Source organism: Lutjanus erythropterus, chromosome 5 (assembly GCF_056507025.1).
Source record: "Lutjanus erythropterus isolate fLutEry1 chromosome 5, fLutEry1.hap2, whole genome shotgun sequence".
NCBI classification, from domain to species: domain Eukaryota; kingdom Metazoa; phylum Chordata; class Actinopteri; order Lutjaniformes; family Lutjanidae; genus Lutjanus; species Lutjanus erythropterus.
In genome coordinates this window covers 27,656,788-27,676,101 of record NC_139321.1, presented here as the reverse complement: position 1 = coordinate 27,676,101, position 19,314 = coordinate 27,656,788, and the positions used below count along the sequence as shown (strand labels likewise).

General features: G+C 37.7%; 3 protein-coding genes across 3 annotated transcripts; 2 read left to right on the top strand and 1 right to left on the bottom strand.

Moving 5' to 3' along the window:
- Window positions 1-534: 534 nt before the first annotated feature.
- Window positions 535-7,369, top strand: clic2 (CLIC family member 2). The gene is made up of 6 exons (XM_084719501.1): window positions 535-829; window positions 3,614-3,723; window positions 4,299-4,424; window positions 4,540-4,640; window positions 5,858-6,039; window positions 6,696-7,369. The coding sequence occupies exons 1-6, from the start codon at window positions 776-778 to the stop codon at window positions 6,855-6,857; spliced, it is 735 nt and encodes a 244-aa protein (XP_084575627.1). The 5' UTR covers window positions 535-775; the 3' UTR covers window positions 6,858-7,369.
- A 156-nt stretch (window positions 7,370-7,525) lies between these two features.
- Window positions 7,526-11,068, bottom strand: urp1 (urotensin-related peptide 1). Its single transcript, XM_084719502.1, has 5 exons — window positions 10,915-11,068; window positions 10,439-10,567; window positions 10,320-10,360; window positions 9,721-9,826; window positions 7,526-7,747 (listed from the first exon to the last, which is right to left on the bottom strand). The coding sequence occupies exons 1-5, from the start codon at window positions 11,015-11,017 to the stop codon at window positions 7,716-7,718; spliced, it is 411 nt and encodes a 136-aa protein (XP_084575628.1). The 5' UTR covers window positions 11,018-11,068; the 3' UTR covers window positions 7,526-7,715.
- Window positions 11,069-15,210: 4,142 nt separating this feature from the next.
- Window positions 15,211-19,152, top strand: c1galt1c1 (C1GALT1-specific chaperone 1). The gene is made up of 2 exons (XM_084719498.1): window positions 15,211-15,372; window positions 17,289-19,152. Exon 2 carries the CDS (start codon window positions 17,303-17,305, stop codon window positions 18,254-18,256), a length of 954 nt encoding a protein of 317 aa, XP_084575624.1. The 5' UTR covers window positions 15,211-15,372; window positions 17,289-17,302; the 3' UTR covers window positions 18,257-19,152.
- The last annotated feature ends 162 nt before the right edge of the window (window positions 19,153-19,314 follow it).

Here is a 19,314-nt window from a genome sequence, read left to right as displayed (position 1 = left end):
ACTCAAGTCAAATCAGTTTCATTTATATAGCTCCAAATCAGTTGCAACCTGTAGGTCACTATTCAAATTAGCACCAGCTGGTAAAATATGCAAATGGATGGTAGATTTAGCCCCCCAAAAATAAAGACAATGGTAATCTGTTGAATGGCTTGTCAAAAAAGTTAATTTTGCACCCTGGAGCCAAAAATTTTGCGCAAACACTTGGACTGAGGGCTACTTTCTACCTTAAAATTATATTAGGTGTTTCTACTGTTTCCCAGCATCCCTCAATACACAGTGGGTGCTTTCTGAAAAGTGCTCCTAATCTTTTATTCCCTCCATATCTAACAGTGCTGGAATGTAACTGTTCTAGATGAATTATCTTAATTTGTGTGAGTCACTCAGTTATCAGTTCCTGTGCACTGCAATATTCAGAGTAAATCCTATTTTAAGCTCTCTCTCCTCATAGAGTTTGGCTCTGGGTATATAAGAGTGTGTACCCCGCCCATCATCTCTGAATCCTCCCTCTCCCCCTGGCTTGTAAAGTATGTTGAGAGCGATAGCCTCCAAGGAGCCCTCAGTCAAAACACAACCAGCCGTGAGGTGTTACACTGTCTCCTCCTGACAGCCACGACCACAAAGAAACTTGAAACCACAGCAGCACTTGTTCAAGAGTGTTATTATCAGCTTTCTGTCTCCAGCCCTGTGGATTTTAGGCGTGCAGCTGACTTGAGGAGAAGTTTTGACAGAAGTAGTTGGAATTTTAAAAAGTGAATTAAACTTCTTCAGGGTCGACATGGCACTTCGGCAGAACTCTGACAAGGAGCCAAGCATCGAGCTGTTCATTAAGGTCAGTTATTCTTTTCAGTTTCACTACTTTAAAGAGGAAGCACACTGCAACATGTGAGAGAATTACACCTGAATTCACTGTCAAAAGAATATACAGTGTATTAGACCTGCAATGATTAATCGATTAGTTGTCAACTATTAAATTAAAATATAACTCTTTTGATAATCAACTAATTATTTTGAGTCTTATGTAAAAAAAATGTCCAAATTGTTCTATTTCAGCTTCTCAAATGTGAATATTTTCTCGTTTCTTTAGTCCACTATGACATTAAATTGAATGTCTTTGGGTTGTCGAGAAAACAAGACATTTAAGGACCTTTGGAAACAGTGATCAACTTTCTAACAGACCAAACATCTCACGGATTAATTGAGAAAGGAATCAACAATGAAAATAATCTTTAGCTGCAGGACTACTGTGTATAATTCTACATGAAATTTCCTCCTCTTTTATATCCTTTTTTTTAAAGGCAGAAGTTATGGGCAAACAAAGGAGTCACTCCAGGATTTGCTGCTCACTTATCAGTAGTGTTAAAGAGCAGAGATGTGCAGTATGTTGCAGCTGTATGAGCATCAATCAGAGGACAACTCTGTGCCACAGATGCTGAAGTGTTTGTATCCCTGTTGAGGGCACATTTTTATCAGTGAACTCTGGCCTCAGACAGATGGTCCATCTTATCATCACACACCCAGAGGGAGCAGCAGAGAGTAAGCTGGTCGACTGAAACAGACACACCCACTTTACTTGCGCACACATTCAGACACACTCATCTGTATCAAGAAGTCACATAAACAAATTTTCCCTCTTCACTTTGTTGTTATGCCTTTTCACAAATGTGCTTAATGTGGAGAGACACAGTGTCTTCTGATATATAAAACAAGGTCAAGTTGATCTCAAAAACAACACAAGACATTACAATATGTGGCAGACACTACATTATGTCTCTTTGTAAACAAACATTCAATATTCAGTCACTTAAAGCAGTGGTCTCTTAAAGAATACCCTTGTCTTATGGATGTTTTTTTTTTCCTTTTTTTGGTTTTAAGTCTTCATTTGCAATAAACAATCAAACTAGAATCACTAAAACTTGATCAATCAAAACAGCCAACCCTGTTTCTTTTGTTGTTCCAACTTCCACAAAATATGAAAAAAAAAAAAAAAATCAAATTAAAAATCTATATTCTGTTCCTCCTTCTTGATTTGACATTTAGGGAAGTGTGCTTATTTGCTTCCTTGATGAAAGTTACATGAGAAGATTGCTATCACTTTCATGTCTCAATGTGAATATAAAGATACAGTCAGCAGATGGTTAGCTTAGCTTAGCATAAAGGCTGGAAACGGGGAAGCAGCAAGCCCACTTTTCTCCAAATGTGACAAAATTTGCACCTCTAAAGCTCACAAAATTAATAAATTATATCTTGTTTGTTTAAGCCGTATAAAATACTGAAGTGCACAAACAACAAGTTGTGGTTTCACAATCAGGACTAGAAAAGTCTCAGGAAATCACCGCTCCAATCCAATAAGTAGTCCAGTACAGAAGGAATTCTCAGACTAGGGCTAAGAGTTAACCCTGGGGTAACTTAGCCACTTTTCACACACACACTGTTAGTCTAGGTTTAGGCCAGAGATATCTGTGCTTTTAACTACGTGTTTGCATGTGCATCATGGCTGTCTCATGTATCCTGTATTAGTGTGGAGCAATGGTTACATACTTCTTCAGAAATTCATGTTACGCATACATGAATGCAAACGTGTAGTTCAGCTAAACACAGGGTTATACGATTCACACTGTATCTCCACTAGCTCTGGGTTGATAAGGCAACTGCTGTGAACGTTCGAGAATGTTCCATGACTACTCTTATCCAGCCTTTGGTCCTGTTTCACACCGGCACATTTAGCCCTGGGTTTAGTCGATTTTCAAATGCCTGGTGCTAACAGCTCCCTTAGGCTAGCGCTAACAACTCCTTTAGCCTGGAGCTGAGTGTGAAAAGTAATCTTTTATCCCCTTCTCAGAGCAGTGCCTTTTAAACCTGTTTAGTCATTTTTCAGGCCATACCCTCACAAACTGTGGGTTAACCCTGCCCCAGAGCGGAGTTAGCAAACTCCAGGCTAAAGTCACAGTTAGTCGACTTTGGAATGTGCCAGTGGGAAAGTTTAACTTAGCTAACAGCCCCCTTAGCCCTGGTGCTGACAGTTCCCTGTTAGCACCAGGCTAAGTGCAGTGCCAAAAGGTCTCACTGTAAAACAGCAAATTATGTTGTATTTGTATAGATTAAACAAACTAATCAAACGAGCACCACTACATTTTGTAACCTGTGGACAGAGCCAGGCTAATTGTTTCCAGTCTTTATGCTAGGCTAATCCAACCTTCTGCTGGCAGTTGCTTCAGACTTAGGTTAAAGACATTACAGTGGTATGGATCTTCTCGTCTAACACTCAGCAGTGTAAAATGATTCCTTTACCAACAACATATTAACTACAAGCTAGAGCTCAGAAAAACAGGTTGGGCTGTGTAGTTATACTGTAAGATAGCTGATGTAGGCGATGTTAGCACGACTTTGTGTCTGTTGTTTTCCATGAGTCTACAACACAATGCCTCCTGCCTTTCCCCTTCATGGAGGAAAAGGCCTTTAAATATCCTGGACACGCCTTTCACTTCCAAAAATCACTTGTTTATCAGCAGAGGGGAGAAAAAGAGGATTTGTGGTTGCTTTACTGGCTAAAGCTGGACAGTGGTGGCTTGTGTGGACATGAAAATTGAATTCTTTGACTTTCTGTGTTTTTCAGGCTGGACATGATGGTGAGAACGTGGGGAACTGCCCTTTCTGCCAACGGCTGTTTATGGTGTTGTGGCTGAAAGGAGTGAAGTTTACAGTGACCACTGTTGATATGAGGAAGTAAGCACCCCTCCTCTGGCAGAAACGCTTCCTGAGCATCTGGTCATGGGGACTTTTCACACAGAACTCTATTAAGAAACAAAACAAGACAGAAAATAAGAAGTTTCTTTCAGTAATCCAAACCATTTCTCACTTATCAATAGGTGTGTTGCTCACTCCGTCTCTCAGAGGTTGGAGGGAGGAGCCCGTAAAGTGTACAAAGAGCTCTGTGTTGCCTTCTAACAAACACCTTCTTTAATTGAGGCTTTGTTGTGCGAATTTCTCAGGGTCATTACCAGAGAGCAAATAAGATCAGGAAACTTTGAAAGGATGCTGATAATTGAATGATTCAGAACGCACACAGCAGGCCTGTTAAATAGCTGACCACTCCCAGTGCTGTGTGTTTTTATAACTGAACCAACATCCAGTGTTGAAATCATTAATCCACAGAGCTGCATTTGATTCTGACAAGCCTCGATAACACAACACGCTCTCACTTTCGAACGTGCCTGATAACCGATTGAGTCGAGTGAAGAAAATAACTAAGTCTGATGTCTCTCCTTCCTTCCTCTCCATCTTTTCTACGTCCTCTTCAGGAAGCCAGCTGAGCTCAAAGACCTGGCCCCTGGGACTAACCCTCCTTTCCTCCTCTACAACGGCACACTCAAAACAGACTTCATCAAAATTGAGGAGTTTCTTGAACAAACACTGGCCCCTCCCAGGTATTGTTGCGCCTGATCATTGAACAAATATTAAAGAAGTGTGATTTTGATGAAGGCTTATTCTCTCATCAAACAAGTTCACTCCCAGGCATCTCTTTTCTTCTCTCCCCGGCAGGTATCCTCATCTCAGCCCACTGAACAAAGAGTCCTTTGACGTGGGTGCTGACATTTTTGCAAAGTTCTCGGCTTTCATCAAGAACAGTCCAAACAACGCCTGTAAGTTGGTGCTCTTGTAATAAAGAAATACATAGACATACCTTCAGTAAAACATATAATTCCTAATGTTTAATCACACGACTGATCAGCAGTGGAAAATAACTGAGTACATTAATTCTAGTGAGGTGCTAGCTACTTTATTCTTCATGGCCACTACATTTCTGAGAGAAACATCATACCATTTCTCTACTATATTTATTTGACAGCTATATTTACAGATGAGGCAGATTGCTGGACACCTTGAGTCTGGTTCTGCTCAAGGTTCTTGCCTGTTAAAAGGGAGTTTTTCCTTGCCACTGTTGCCAAGTGTTTGCTCATGTTGGGAATTGTTTGGTCTCTGTAAATAATATTATGAGGCGTGCAGTCTAGACCATCTCTATATGACAGTGCCCTGAGATAATGTATGGTGTGATTTAGCACTATCTAAGTAAACTTAACTTCACTTTATGAGACTGTCTAGATTTATATTTTATCTACAAAATATACGTTCAGCCGCTAAAATATGTCTATCTTGACCAACTAATTCTGACAGTAATATAACAATGTAATATTATAATAGAAACCATCTAAATGGGGCTGTTCTGCAGAATGATGACTTTTATTTTGCTGATGATAGACTTTGTTCAAGGAGCCATTTTGACATATCATAGTAGGGTAACCAGTGATTCTAATTAAGGTCCCATTCCATTTAGTAGAGCAGAGTCTTTCCAGTGAATCGACATGCACAATAGCAGCAGCACCTTGACTCCTTTACACTGCAGAATTGCTAATTTAATGCATCTATTCCACCACCAGTCAAAAGTATTCATTAGGCAGATAATGACTCCTTAAATTATCTAAGTTTTACACTATTGGCTTATTATTATTAGTGCTACATTGAGGAGTCTGCAGCATTTCAAGTTGTAGCTGGTTGAGGTGAACTTATACTGTATTTGGTTTGGTTAGATAAACCTGTTGCAATCCATTGTATTTCATATTATTTCCATAGGATTTTCACCCAATGAATTCATCTTTCAAGTTAATCTATAAAGCAACGAGAAGCTACGACTGTTAAATAAATGTACTGGAGTAAAATGTACAAAAAAAATCTTTTGAAATATAGTGGAGTAAATCTACAGTAGCGTAGTAGTATAAAATAGAAGTGCTCATATTAAGTACATTACACCACTGGCAATTACAGACAAAACTCAACATATGACATGTGTTTCTGACTCCAGTCCATGAGAAAAACCTGCTGCGGGAGTTCAAGCGCCTGGATAACTACCTAAACTCTCCGCTCCCCGAGGAGATCGACCACAACTCCACAGAGACCATCAGTGTCTCCACGAGGAAGTATCTGGATGGCGACCGTCTCACCTTAGCCGACTGCAACCTGCTGCCCAAACTACACGTCATCAGGGTGAGACTGATTTAACATTCTGGGTTGATTTCTGCCATAATTTACTTTTTTGTTGACTGGCTTATAGAGTAAATCCGAGCACGATGAGTCTTCCTGTGCAAAATATCACCACTCTGGACAAAAATGCTCGACTGTTCAGCTGAATGAAGGCAGTGGTGGAAAGTAACAAGTATTTCCGTTTAATGCAACTTTTAACTTCTACTTTACTACATGTCCGAGGGAAATATTGTACTTTTTATTCAACCACATTTATTTGACAGCCACAGTCACTTTCATATTAAGAGGCTACAAACTCATCATAAACATTGATTATAAAAGATTATAAGATATAGGACTGATCACAAAGATTATAAAAAATACAATGCACATTAAGCCCTTTTATCACATTTCAGATGTCATTGAGCTGTTAATAGTTGAACCAAATTTCCACCTCTAAAGGAATAATAACCAAATAATGTCATAGCTACATAATAATTAATCTGTCATAGAGTTCAGTTTTCTCCAGAATTAGTACTTTTACTCTGAATATTTTATGTACATTTTGATGATAATACTTGCATACTTTTACATCTCTGTGACTTCTTATTTTACTCATGATCTTTATGTACCTGATGAACTTAAAATGCAAATTTTGATTTTCCTGTCATTCATTTCAGATTGCTGCCAAGAAGTACTGTGACTTCGACATCCCCGCCCAGTTCACAGGTGTGTGGCGATACCTTCAAAACGCCTACGAGAGAGAGGAGTTCAAACAGACGTGTCCAGCTGACATTGAAATCGAGAAGGCTTACTTTAGCGTGGCCAACCAGAGGAAATAAACCTTTGATTCCCTGTAAAATCTAAGTCCTGTTTTCACCCAGTGTAACCATGCATGTAGAGATGGTGACCTGTAGAGGGCGCTACAACATACAAGAATTAACTGTGGCAATGAATCAGACACTATTCCACCTTAAAAATCTGGAGCTGTTGTTGCAGTAAGACTTTGGGACGTGCTATTTTTTATTGATTGTATGTAATTTATCCATAGTCACAGACAAATGGTGTGTTTATGCCACATTGAAAAGGCCAAATGTGCAATTGAATGTTTTTGTTTATAGTGTAAATATATTTTTCATCCTTTTTACACTCAAAACACCCTTATTGAAGTTTATTTGATTGTGTTAGTGTGAGCAGCAGAGGTAGAAAGCTTCCTAAACAGTTCAATTTATGCAAAATATGAAATAATACCTGAAATACATTCCTGTACCTTACCCTGTACAAATACAGTTTTTTTTAATCAGTTTTTGATTTAATTGTTTCACTGTCACACTAATAAAAAAGATCAACTTAATTTCTCATAATCTTTATTTTTCTGTGGTTTGTGTGTGTGCTGACTAGTGCTATAATATTGAAGCAATCCTGAATTTCATTGTCCTTCTTTAGGTCTCATATAGTAAATATTATAAACATTTAAACACCTTCAAACATCAAAACCAGCTCACGTAAATGGCATTTCTGATATTCAAGTTTATTTTCAGCCACAGAAAAAGACAGTTTTACAGCTTCAAAAATATATTTTCTGTTTGGACGACAAATATACTGTTTGGTGGGAAACAAAAACGATGATGGAGAGAGACAGCGTTTCCAACCAGGTCGAGCTGACATCACACCAAACATCCTGCTGCTGCTGCTGAGCTCTAGTTGGTGACGCAGTATTTCCAGAAACACGCTGTTAGAGAGAAAAATTAGGAACAAAACTGAAAACAGGGAAGTAAAATCTACTTAGTTCTAACCTACATTCGTCTTTGTTCAAACATTTTTTTACACTCTGCCGGAGCAGTTCATATTCATTTTAATATTTACCTATTGTCAATGTATTTATCTATATTGTATTTTTACTACCTGTGCTTCTGTATATTCTGCATATATTGTATATAAAACATCTAATATCTTTCAAACTAGAGCCTGGAGACAAAAAAGACGGGTTCTTAAGCATGTTGTAGGGGGTACAGAGAAGGAACAGAATATTTTAACTTTTATCACATTTCTGAAAGTTTGAACAAGGGAAGAAATAGGCTGGGCTGTTCTGATTAATTGTAATTTATAGTGATCCTAATTTGATAATTAATTATTGTCTTCAAACCTTCAACCCTGTTATCTTCCATTATGACAATATCCTCTCATATTTCCGGTCTGTGCTCTAATGTGCAACAATTGTGGGGGACCTAGATATGAAAACTTTAAAATGTGTCCAATCAAAGGAAATAATAATGATAGATAATATACATTAATAGATAATAACAGAAAGTTTTATATGTTGTACAGTTTGTGAAGTCTTTTAAAGGAAATTTATCATTTGAGGCTTTATAATAAACTTGGCTGGAACTGACTATATGCTGTTTCGCCTGATTTGCATAATTACATCGTTATTCATTGTTTACTCCAGTAATATCATAAGCAGCATTTTAATTTGCTTGTATTTTACTTGCACTGTACTGTATTCGGCAACATTTTAATTCAAGTTACACTATTTAGTATTTATAAACAGTAATTAAACATGTAATAAAATGTTACATTGAAATCACATTTATCACATCTGTCATCTGGAATTACTGATAAATACAGTTTGATTTAATTCACAGATGTTGAGTTTTTCCAGTTCAGTTCAATCCAGTTTAAACTCTGTGCTGCTAACATGGAACAGATATCAATATAATACTGGTAAGATCTGATCTGTTGAACCAAAGAGGACAGATGTCTAACATTTCCTGACTTCAGCCTGTCTGATAATGATATTGGTGTCTGTAATAAGTTAATATATTTTTGATACTTTATTAGAGAACAAATGACAGCTGATTATGATATTTATAGGTGATGCTGCAAGTTGTATGCACGAGCAGTGAAGATGTCTCTATTCAGAGCATATTAATAGCACTCTATACTGCACACTTGTGGTCAAACTACAAAAAAACAAGCTCACAGAAACTTCAAGCAGCTCATGAAGCCATGACAATATTACCATTACTATTATTAGGATGGTGTGGTGAAATGTTTATGGCTGCAGGTTTCCAAACTCTTTAATCTCTCTAATTTTTATTCTCACTTAATGTGAAAAATTCATCAGAATATCAGTATTTCAGGAAACTTGCATGAGCTACATGGTACTTTATGTGTCATTCTAACTTTACTACAGAAAATTAATGCATACACTGTAACTCCCTGAAAAATGCATATATGTGTGTGTGTGTGTGTGTGTGTGTGTGTGTGTGTGTGTGTGTGTGTGTGTGTGTGTTATACTGATTATTTAATAACACACTTCTTTTATTTCCATATCTTTTTTGTGCTTTATCCTATGTAATGTCCTGTCTTTTGCCGGTCTTTCATTTCAACCAGATGTTCAGATGAAATAAAGCTTAAATTAAATGGATTTTTACTTGTGCAAAATATTCTAGAACATGTTCCGTCTCTACCTGTTAAAGAATAAATTATTTGTCTTGCTTTAAATGGCATAAGCCTTAGTTAAACACACTTGTCATTGAATATTCAGGTACATTAAAGCCATCAGCTCAGGTACTATGCAGGTATTGTTATGTGATGTGACTTTAGGATTAAATATTTAAACTGGCTTGATATACTGTGTATAAAGATCAGGGTGTGGCATGTAACTGTACGTGATATAATACAGTAATAAGAGTCACTCACCTCTTTTGTTTGGTTTTGGCAGGTTCTGTTCTGATCTGATAAAACCCTGAGAGCGAAGCTTGTCAGCTGCTGCCAGCTTCAGCACAGCTTCTTTGAGGTCCTCAACCTAAAAACAAGACAAAATATGATGAAAGCAGAAAGAGACAGAGACATGTTTTAAACTCATCAAGATACTGCACCTAGAGCTTCAACTGAAACTCACTGGAGAGGTCTTGTAAATCAGGTTTCAGCCTGTTTGCACTGACCTCCGGTTAATTTTAGAGCTGATTTCAGGGTTTTACTTTTAAACTTCAAAATGATTTTTTTTATTGCAGTATCACAATATTTGATCTATTGTTACATCCTTATTTATTATTGTGTCTGGCTTGAATTATATTTTATTTTGTTTAGCGTATCCTCTAGATACTCATTTTAATTTTGCACCATTTTATTGTCTTTTATTTTTTCTCAACAGGTATAGATCTCTGTGTTGGCATGTAAGTAGAATATATTGTTATCATTATTATTACTGAATTATGTATTCCCTTTTTCAATTCGTCAGAAAAAAACAATAAAGAGATTGAAAAAGATAGTATAGTGACATGGATCATCAGCCTTACCATGTTTGCAAACTTGTCCTGTTGTGCAGAATCTTTTGCACCTTAAAAACACAAAAATAGGAAAAAATCATTATGCTGACCACCATATATGTGGCTGCAAACGTCTTTATTGTTTTTACCTTTACTCCAGGAGTCTCTTCCTCCATTGTGCTGCATCAGAAGAGGATACAGATTATTCACCTCCCTCTGCTCCCCGTCAGCAGGGTTGGATCCATCCTCTACCTCTGATACTAATTTCTGAATGAAATCTGTTGAAATAAAACAAATTCCTCCCATCACCCTGACATCATGACATTAAAACCCCTGCCAATAGTTAATACAAGAAGATGATGCACCCATGTGCAAGAAAGAATATTAAAATATTTAAGTAAATGGAACTTGATTTCTCTTAAAGGAAATTTACAGATAACATGAATGGAGTTACTGCATCTTAATTCACACATCATTAAGAAAAAACTGAGCTAAGCTGCAAAATAGACTGTAGAGTAAATATCACAGGGTTTATTGTGACAAAAAGTCAAATTCAAAAGTTTAAATTCACCTATCAAATCCAACAGTTTCACTGAAATAGAAGAAAACAGTTAAAGAGCCTTACCTGCCCGTGGCTCCAGGTTGGCGTCAGGGTACAGAGGTAGAGCATGTGTCCATCTTGCAGAACAAATCACAGCTACGAGGTAAAGCAGAGCCACAGAAAGCATGGTGCCTTTATCTTTAGATGGCCTGATTTGGACTATACCTCTGCCTGCCCAAGAACTTCGCTTATATATCCTTAGAGGCCATCTATCACAAGCTGATCAATACATTATCATCACACCCAGTCTCCTTCCTAATGGTCTTGACGTGATGGATCAGGCGTCATAGACACAATTTAGGGGCCCCTGTCAATTCATCTGGAGCCTATCTGTGCTTGTACAGAGAGGCCTAACAAATGTTTACTCTGCGGCAGTAATCAGCGGCTGTCCAGCTCAGCTCTGATGGTTTATGTCTGACACCATTTCTGTGTGAAACGTATCATTCCTCATCGTGTCTGAGATCACAGGTACACAGCTGGAGCTGTGTCACTGCAGGTTCCTACGTCATTTTGTGCTGAATGAATGACATTGCTGAAGCGCTTAATTATGACTGTCTGATGGGGCAAATAGGCCACACTGTAGTAAATAGGCTACAAATTTTGTTCATCATGAATCAAATGTGTGCAATTTTGTTTGTTTTGTTTGTTACTTTGATTTGCATTTCAGCTCTAGAACATAATCAATAAAACACATCGCCAAATAATACAACATTGAAGAAATACAACAAAAACTATGTCAGGGACAAAGTTTGCTTACTTGATGGAATCATGTTTCATGTAAATGATCAATTTTCCCGAGTTCTGTGAGAAGATATAGGCTTTAATTTTTATTTATTTTTTTAATTACCTTTTAATTAATTCTTTTTTTGATAATACGCAGAAACACGGTGACATTGCTCCCCCCAGAAAGAGGGCAATTCATTCAATCATGTCACTGATGATCCCTGTCCTGCCTCCCCATCTCATCCTTCCTTGTGCGACAGTATGTGATTGAGAGGATTCAGGACAAGTCTGAGACCAGAAATTTCATTCAGGGATTTGAAAAATTTCAGTCCAGAATATCTGTAAGGCAGGACAAAGCCAAAACACATGTGCTAAAATGCATGGTGAGAGCTTACATCTATTGCAGGTGGAGCTGACATGTGGATAAATTCTAGGTAGATTAGAGTTTGTGATATGGAGTTGATGTAGGATCTTAGGCTGGATATGATCAAGTCTAGCACATGGAGAGTATTCTGTCCCATTCTACATCAGTGAAGCATGCGTCCAGTTCCTGCTCCCAAGCACTCTGTAAATTTCCTATCTGAACGTACCGGAAGAAGTGTGTCATGGAAAGGTTGAATTGCTGCCTGAGATGTTCAAAAGAAAGGAAGAAAGAGTTAAGGCAAGATTAGAAATAATATGGCTCAACATCAATGCTTTCTGTAGTCCAAAATGTTTCCTAAATTGGAACCAGATTTTTATCGCATGATTAACAGTGGGGTTGGAGGTAATGGACTTCCAATTCAAATGATAGCTCTAAGAGAGAATTGACTATAGGATTTCTCTACCTGCACCCAAATGGGTCTGAAATCAAATCAACTGATTGACCCAAAAAAATTATCTTTTATATGCTACAGGCCAAATAATAGTGAAGAAAAATAGGGAGAGTCATTCCACCCTTTTTTTCATAGTTGATTACTTAGTAATTAATCACTTGATATATTGTTAGTTTTAAAATGTCAGAAAATGTTGAAAAATGTTGATCAATATTTCCTGAAGTCCAGGATGACATCCTCAAATGAGTTGTTTTGTCCACAACTCAAAGATATTCAATTTGAAAAAAAAAAAAAAAAAATACTCAAAGCAAGTCATCGATTATCAAAATAGTTGGCCATTAATTTAATAATCAATCAATAATTTGTTAACTGAGTAATTGCTTGTATAGCTGGCCTCCAGGTTCTGTACTTTTGTAACACATTCGGTGCAGTCATTATTGACCAGGACTGGGGTGCAAAAATGTTGATGTTTCAGTCACAGAGACCTTTCTCAAGTCATATCAATCATAAAGTGACACAGTGTTTAAAAGCAGCCCATAACTAACACATTACTCTTGATACCACCAAAAAGGAGAACAAGTGCAATGCACTGAAGGGCAGTGCAAAGGATTAACTAAAGACAAGGGTCAAACAAGGACAAGGATATAGAGGTCAGATGGTCCTGACGGCCTGAAGAAAGGCGTTTTTTTCTTAACGCAGATCTTTTGTGTGCAAAATTCCTCTTTACCTGATAAAAAGCCTATATGAGCTTGAATCACTGCTACTTCTATACAATTAAGAAAAAGAGACTATACAGATAACAATATCTGACTATTACAGTGTGGGTTTTAACAATTAATTAAAAACTTCTTGAAACACTGAAAGGCTTGAAATGCAACTGTTTCTTAAAATATAATCAAACAACACTTTCCGGTTGTTCAAAGTGGAGACTTTGTGCCGCAGGGCTTTCTGTCAAACTGAAAGGTCTCTAATGCTCTTGAAATGAGGGTACGTGGCATCAGGTGATTTATAAGCTTGTCTCCATGTCCTGCTGTTGAAAACAACACTTGATGCATTTGGCTGTTGAGCAGAAGATATAAAAGCACAGCAGAGTTTGCTTTTAAGGTCAAGCAGTGATTTCAGCCACACAGACACATTAGACAAATACAGAAAAGGAAAGAAACTATAACTATAACTACAACTGTTAAAATTACATACCTATTTCGCTGATATGTTCATTGTGGTCATGGGAAAACTTTAATGTTGTCAATCCTGCATTCAAATCCCATGTAAGTAAAAGTATTAGCAAAATATACTTGCTTGCTTGTGCCCCCTGGCTGACTAGTGTATTGTTACATTATTAAACTGTTAATAATAATGAAATAATGTCTACAGAAGAATTTTGGCTGGCCAAGGAGGAGCAGCTTTATCTACTTGCTGTAACGTAGTTTAGTCCAATGGTTACATCAGGTATGTTTTATCTGATTTTATTATGAATTGTTTAAATCCACTTGGACAGGTAGGCCTGTGGACACTTTTTTGAGGAACATAATACAAGTTTGAATTGAAATTAGAACAGAAATTAAACATCAAGTTTGAGGAGGTTCCAGTGAATTTTTGCCATGTTTTCTGAAATGAATGAATCAATTATGAATATATGATTACTAGATTAGTTATCTGTGTATTGATTAGCCAATTATTTGACCAATAGACTAGCTGCACAGCAGACATTTTGACATGTCGCACCAGAAAAAACTCACAGAATTATATTAATGATTGCTGCATTCCACATCACGGAAGTCCTGCTATTGTGCAAACTGGTTCGCTGTCACTGTTACTGGGACATTTAATGGAACTGAGCCTTCATTACTGTTACTGAGTCCACCTGTGTTTTTCTGGTCTGACAAGTCTGCATGTCTGCTGTGGAACCAGTCCATTCAAACCAATCGGAATCAGAAAGAATATCTCAGAATCATCAAAATACACATCTGTCGTCACAATTTAACAGTGGTGGACAGTAACGAAGTACATTTACTTGAGTACTGTACTTAAGTACATTTTTGAGTATCTGTACTTTACTTGAGTATTTGTTTTCTTGGAAACTTATTTTCTAGGACGGTTGTTGTTACTTGTTACTTTTCGACTAAGCACAGCTTTGAAGTCAGCTGTTGCTGTTTTTCTTTTCTAAAATGCAATTGGTCACATGCTGTGTTCCTCACAGAAGGAAACCAATCACAGTACCTGCTCTCAACTGGGACTGATTAAAAGCAGAAATATGTCAGAAAGACGTGCTCTGTAACAAGAGCAAGCAAGCTCTCCCTCTTTAATTCTAGACAGCAGGAGAAAGACTAAATTAAATAAAATTATTAATTAATTAATTAATTATTTACCACACTGTACTATGCCAATTTGTTTTGTAAATTCGCTAATAAAGGTTAAAAAAAGATCGTGCATAATATCTGGGCAATACAGTCCTTTTTTACACTTAACATTAATTACAATTAACCATGCTAATGTGATTTTTCAGTTCTAGCGTGAATGATATGTGTGATATGTACTAACATCTAAGTATTACATACTGTATAAAGTCGTGAAAAGACTTAGAGTCAATTAACTATTAAATTATGCAGTATGGAGCGGCGAATGGCGAATAATATACACGAAAGAAGACCAACTTCCAGTTGTGACTTCCGGTATGGAGTAGAGCTATGGCGGCGCCCTTGTCCGCCATCTTCTCTGCAGTCGGGTACTCTTGGGAGAACCGCAGCCGAGTCACGTGACCACAGAAGGCGGAAGTCGCCGTTGTTGAATGTTTAACAGTAAACTATGCACGTACCTTGCTGACTTTGCTCACTAATTGCCTGTCCTGTCAGACACGATCAGTCTCCCTAAACTGGAAGAGTGAGAGCTGGAAGACAAACGACAGCAGGAACTTTGCGTGGCACGGCAGCATTAATCCGGCTAGGTACAGTATAGGCTCTTATATACATTGTACTGTTTTGTTTTATATATGTTGCTAACAAGTCCGTCGAGTTAGCCGTGTAAGCTTATGAAGATAGGAAGCTAACAGTTGGGTAACAGTTGCTAGCAGCTGGTGACTTCACCTAGTTAAACTCTATGGTAGAATGTTGAGGCGTTAGCTAACAATAATGCTAGCGGGTTAGACCTGCTATTATAATGTCGACGTAAACAGGAGGTTAATAGTTTAAACACACAGATGTCCGTAATGTTTCACGGAAACGGTCAACTCCGACCTCAGCGTTACCAGCTGTTCTATCCTTAATTTCTTCCCTCCTCCACAAGTAGGATAATAATGAGTGGCATTTCATCTATTTAGACACAGGCATTAAAAACTGCAACATCTCAAGCTGAGACTGATGTCATGATCCAAGTTTAAGGACTGTTTAGCGTTTCTGTTAATTAAATATTCTCGAAATCGCAATATGGCCAAATGCAATGTCCAAACAGCAGGTGATCATTTTATTTTTTCGATACAGGTAAAATGTGTCACACGCTGTCACATGTGCTTGCTTTGTACAAACCCCAGCACTTCATTTCCTGAATTTTTTAAATGCAACAATTTGTGCCTCAATTTATAGTGGCAATGTCTATATTATGAGAAAGAAAACACAAAAACAGAGGTGACAATTCAAAATATAATGGACTGTAATGCAATGTAATGCAATGTAATGTAAGACTATCAGGCAAGTGGTCCGTGAATATAAAAATCCTCTGCTACATTCATGTTGTTACTGGGGAGGACAAGTGCACGTTTTCTAAATATTGAGGGGGACCTCTTAAAGGTAATAAGTAAATTGTTAAAAATTAATTGTGTAACAAAGAGGTAGGCTGGTGCCAGTGAAGATACTGAAAGAAGAGTAATATGATATATTTTATTACTTTTTGTTTGCAGTCATTTCTGATTGATGCCCATGAGAAGATGAAATGATGTGTAATGATTTCAGTTAGAGATGCATGATAAATATCAGGGCAAATAAATTATCTCCCAATATGGGAAATTGATATTAGTATTTTTTATTATAATAATTCAATTATAGCTGACATATATCAACTATAATAATAAAAAAAACTTTGACAGATAAGATCAAACCATTTAAATTGAATTAATTGTCTGTCAGGGTTAATCTCCCTGAACTGGAAAAGTGAGAGCTGGAAGACGAGCCTGAATAGAACATTCCATGGCACGGCAGTATTAATCCAGCTATGTATAGTATAGGCTCCTTTTTACATTGTACTAATTTGTATTATTGATGTTGCTAACAAGTTAATGTTGCTAGTGTCATGCATGACAGCAAAACAGTAAATAATCACAACTGATAAGCTCGAAATAAGTCACCTTTGCTATTATTGCTTGAAAAATGACTTAAACATCCAGCTCCAGTCTGTCTGATTTACAGGGATTTATTGGGAGAAAGAAGAGATGGAATATAATATTCATAACTATGTTTTCATTAGTGTACAATCATCTGAAGATAAGAATTCTTGTGTTTTGGTTACCTTACAATGAACCGTTTATATCTACAGAGGGTGCAATGGAGTCCACAATGTTTTACCACCATGTTTCTACAGTAGCCCAAAAAGGACACATCAAACACTGGCTCTAGATGTGTCCTTTTGCGAGTTTCACAGCCATCATAGCTTCTGTTACGCACTAGGAAAGGGAAAGTGATACGACATGCTGGCACTCTGCAAAACTCACAGCTAGAAGCCACTAAATCCTACAGACTGGTCATTTAAAAACAAATCAATTATCAAAATATCTGTCTAGTTGATTAATCAAATAATTGTTTCAGCTCTAAATGGATAATATTGAGTAGCATTTTGTAGCAGTTACATTAAAGCATTTTTACTCTCGTCCAGTGTCTGCTGCCAACATGTTGTCTGAAGGCGGGTCCTTCATGAAGGGAATGGTCATGGGAGGCCTCTTCTGCTTGGTGCTGTCGCTCCTGGGTAGTTTCAGCCCCGGTCCGGAGTCCAGGACAGATGACCACCATCATCATCACGTCAAGGCCCCAAGCAAAGATGAGCTGACACACTTCTCTGACAGTCAGGTGCAGGAGTTGAGCAATCAAGTCCGGGTCTATTGCGTCATCATGGTCCAGCCCAAGACCCTTTTGTTTTGGGCCACTGCCATTGACACGTGGAGCAAACACTGTGATAAGGCTGCATTTTACACCTCCGAGTCTTCTAAAGCACTCGAGGCAATAGACCTAAATGAAAAAGATGACTGGGCAAGATTACGTAAAGCTCTTAAACATGCTTATGAAAATGCTGGAGACATGCGCTGGTTCTTTGTGGCACAACCCACCACGTTCGCCATCATCGAGAACCTCAAATACCTGGTGCTAACAAAGGACCCCAGCGAGCCCTTCTACCTGGGCAACGCAATGAAGTCAGGGGAGCTCGAGTATGTTGCGTACGATAGTGGTATTGTGCTAAGCTACGAAGCCCTGAAAAGGCTAGTGCATGTGTTTGATGATGCAGAGAAATGCCCAGAAAGAGGACGTGCCCTGTGGAAGCTGAGTGAGGACAAACAACTAGCTGTGTGTCTCAAATATACGGGTGTCTTCGCAGAGAATGGAGAAGATCAGCATGGAAAGGGCCTGTTCAACAGCAAGAGCGTGAACGTCCTGATATCAGACAGCATGAAGGACAACCCCACCAATGTAGTGGAGGGCTGCTGCTCCGACATGGCCATCACATTCAACGGGATGTCACCGAGTCAAATGCAGGTTATGATGTTCGGAGTTTACAGACTTCGTCCTTACGGCCACGACTTTCATGACTCGTTAGTGTTTCATCCTCCTGAAGGTTCAGATAATGACTAGAGACTCTTTCCTTGAAGCTGGATGTGGTATTTTTAAATGTTTTGCTTCTATGATGGCAAACCTAACTGTGGGGAGATGGTTTTCTTATGCTGTTTCTAAAACTGGATCCTGGGAGGGGAATAAGCCTTTTACGTATCTTGTACATTTTGCACTTGGCACAATCACCATCCCATTCCTTTGGTTTAGGGAAACAACGTTGGTGGGTGTGCTGCATCCTGTTGAATGAAGATTGAACTTTGTTCTGTTAACTGTAATGTTGTTGTGCATCTTAAATGTTTGTCTTTCTGTGGTCTTAAAGCTGCGTTAGACTTAATAGATGATTCTATTGTATGAAACTGAGTAAGTTTCTGAAATTAACTGTTCAAAGTGCTTGTCTATCTTGACCACATTATGAACAATAGTCTTTTTTTTTTTTTTTTTTTGATTAATCTCTGAGAAGTTTTTATGGACACACCAATAATCATATCATGGACCAGCCCAGCTCTACATGAAGCCACATTATTCTTAATTATCTCCATATACAAAGATTGGCCTTCACAGCAATTGAAATTAATATAGAAAATAATAAACCTCAGTGTTGACTGAAGTATATTTCTTCTATCACGCCCACAAAAAAATGACATTTTAAAAACACTTTGTTGTGACCAGATGACTAACTTTTGGATAATAAAAAATAATTTCTGATTAAACTTAATGGGGATTTGTGGTGTTGAATGATCTAACAAGGACTTGGAATGAGGATAAAAGTGTGTCAGTGTGAAAATTATATAGAGGTGTTAACGGTGTGTACCTTGTCAATTATACTGTGAAGAATTTTTGTGAAAGGGAAATATTTGTAGAGTTAAAGGGCTGTTTTGTTAGGTTGAACACTTCTTATATAAAGAACTACAAATGTATTCTGTTGCATCATTTCATAGTCTGTCTTAATTATTGTGAACAGTCATGACCACCATGTTGTTGCATCATCACACATAATGTGTATCAATGTTTTGCTGCTGTTGGGTAAGAAAATAATCAAGTATTGTAATTCTTTTCCTTCATTATAAAAAACTCAAAAT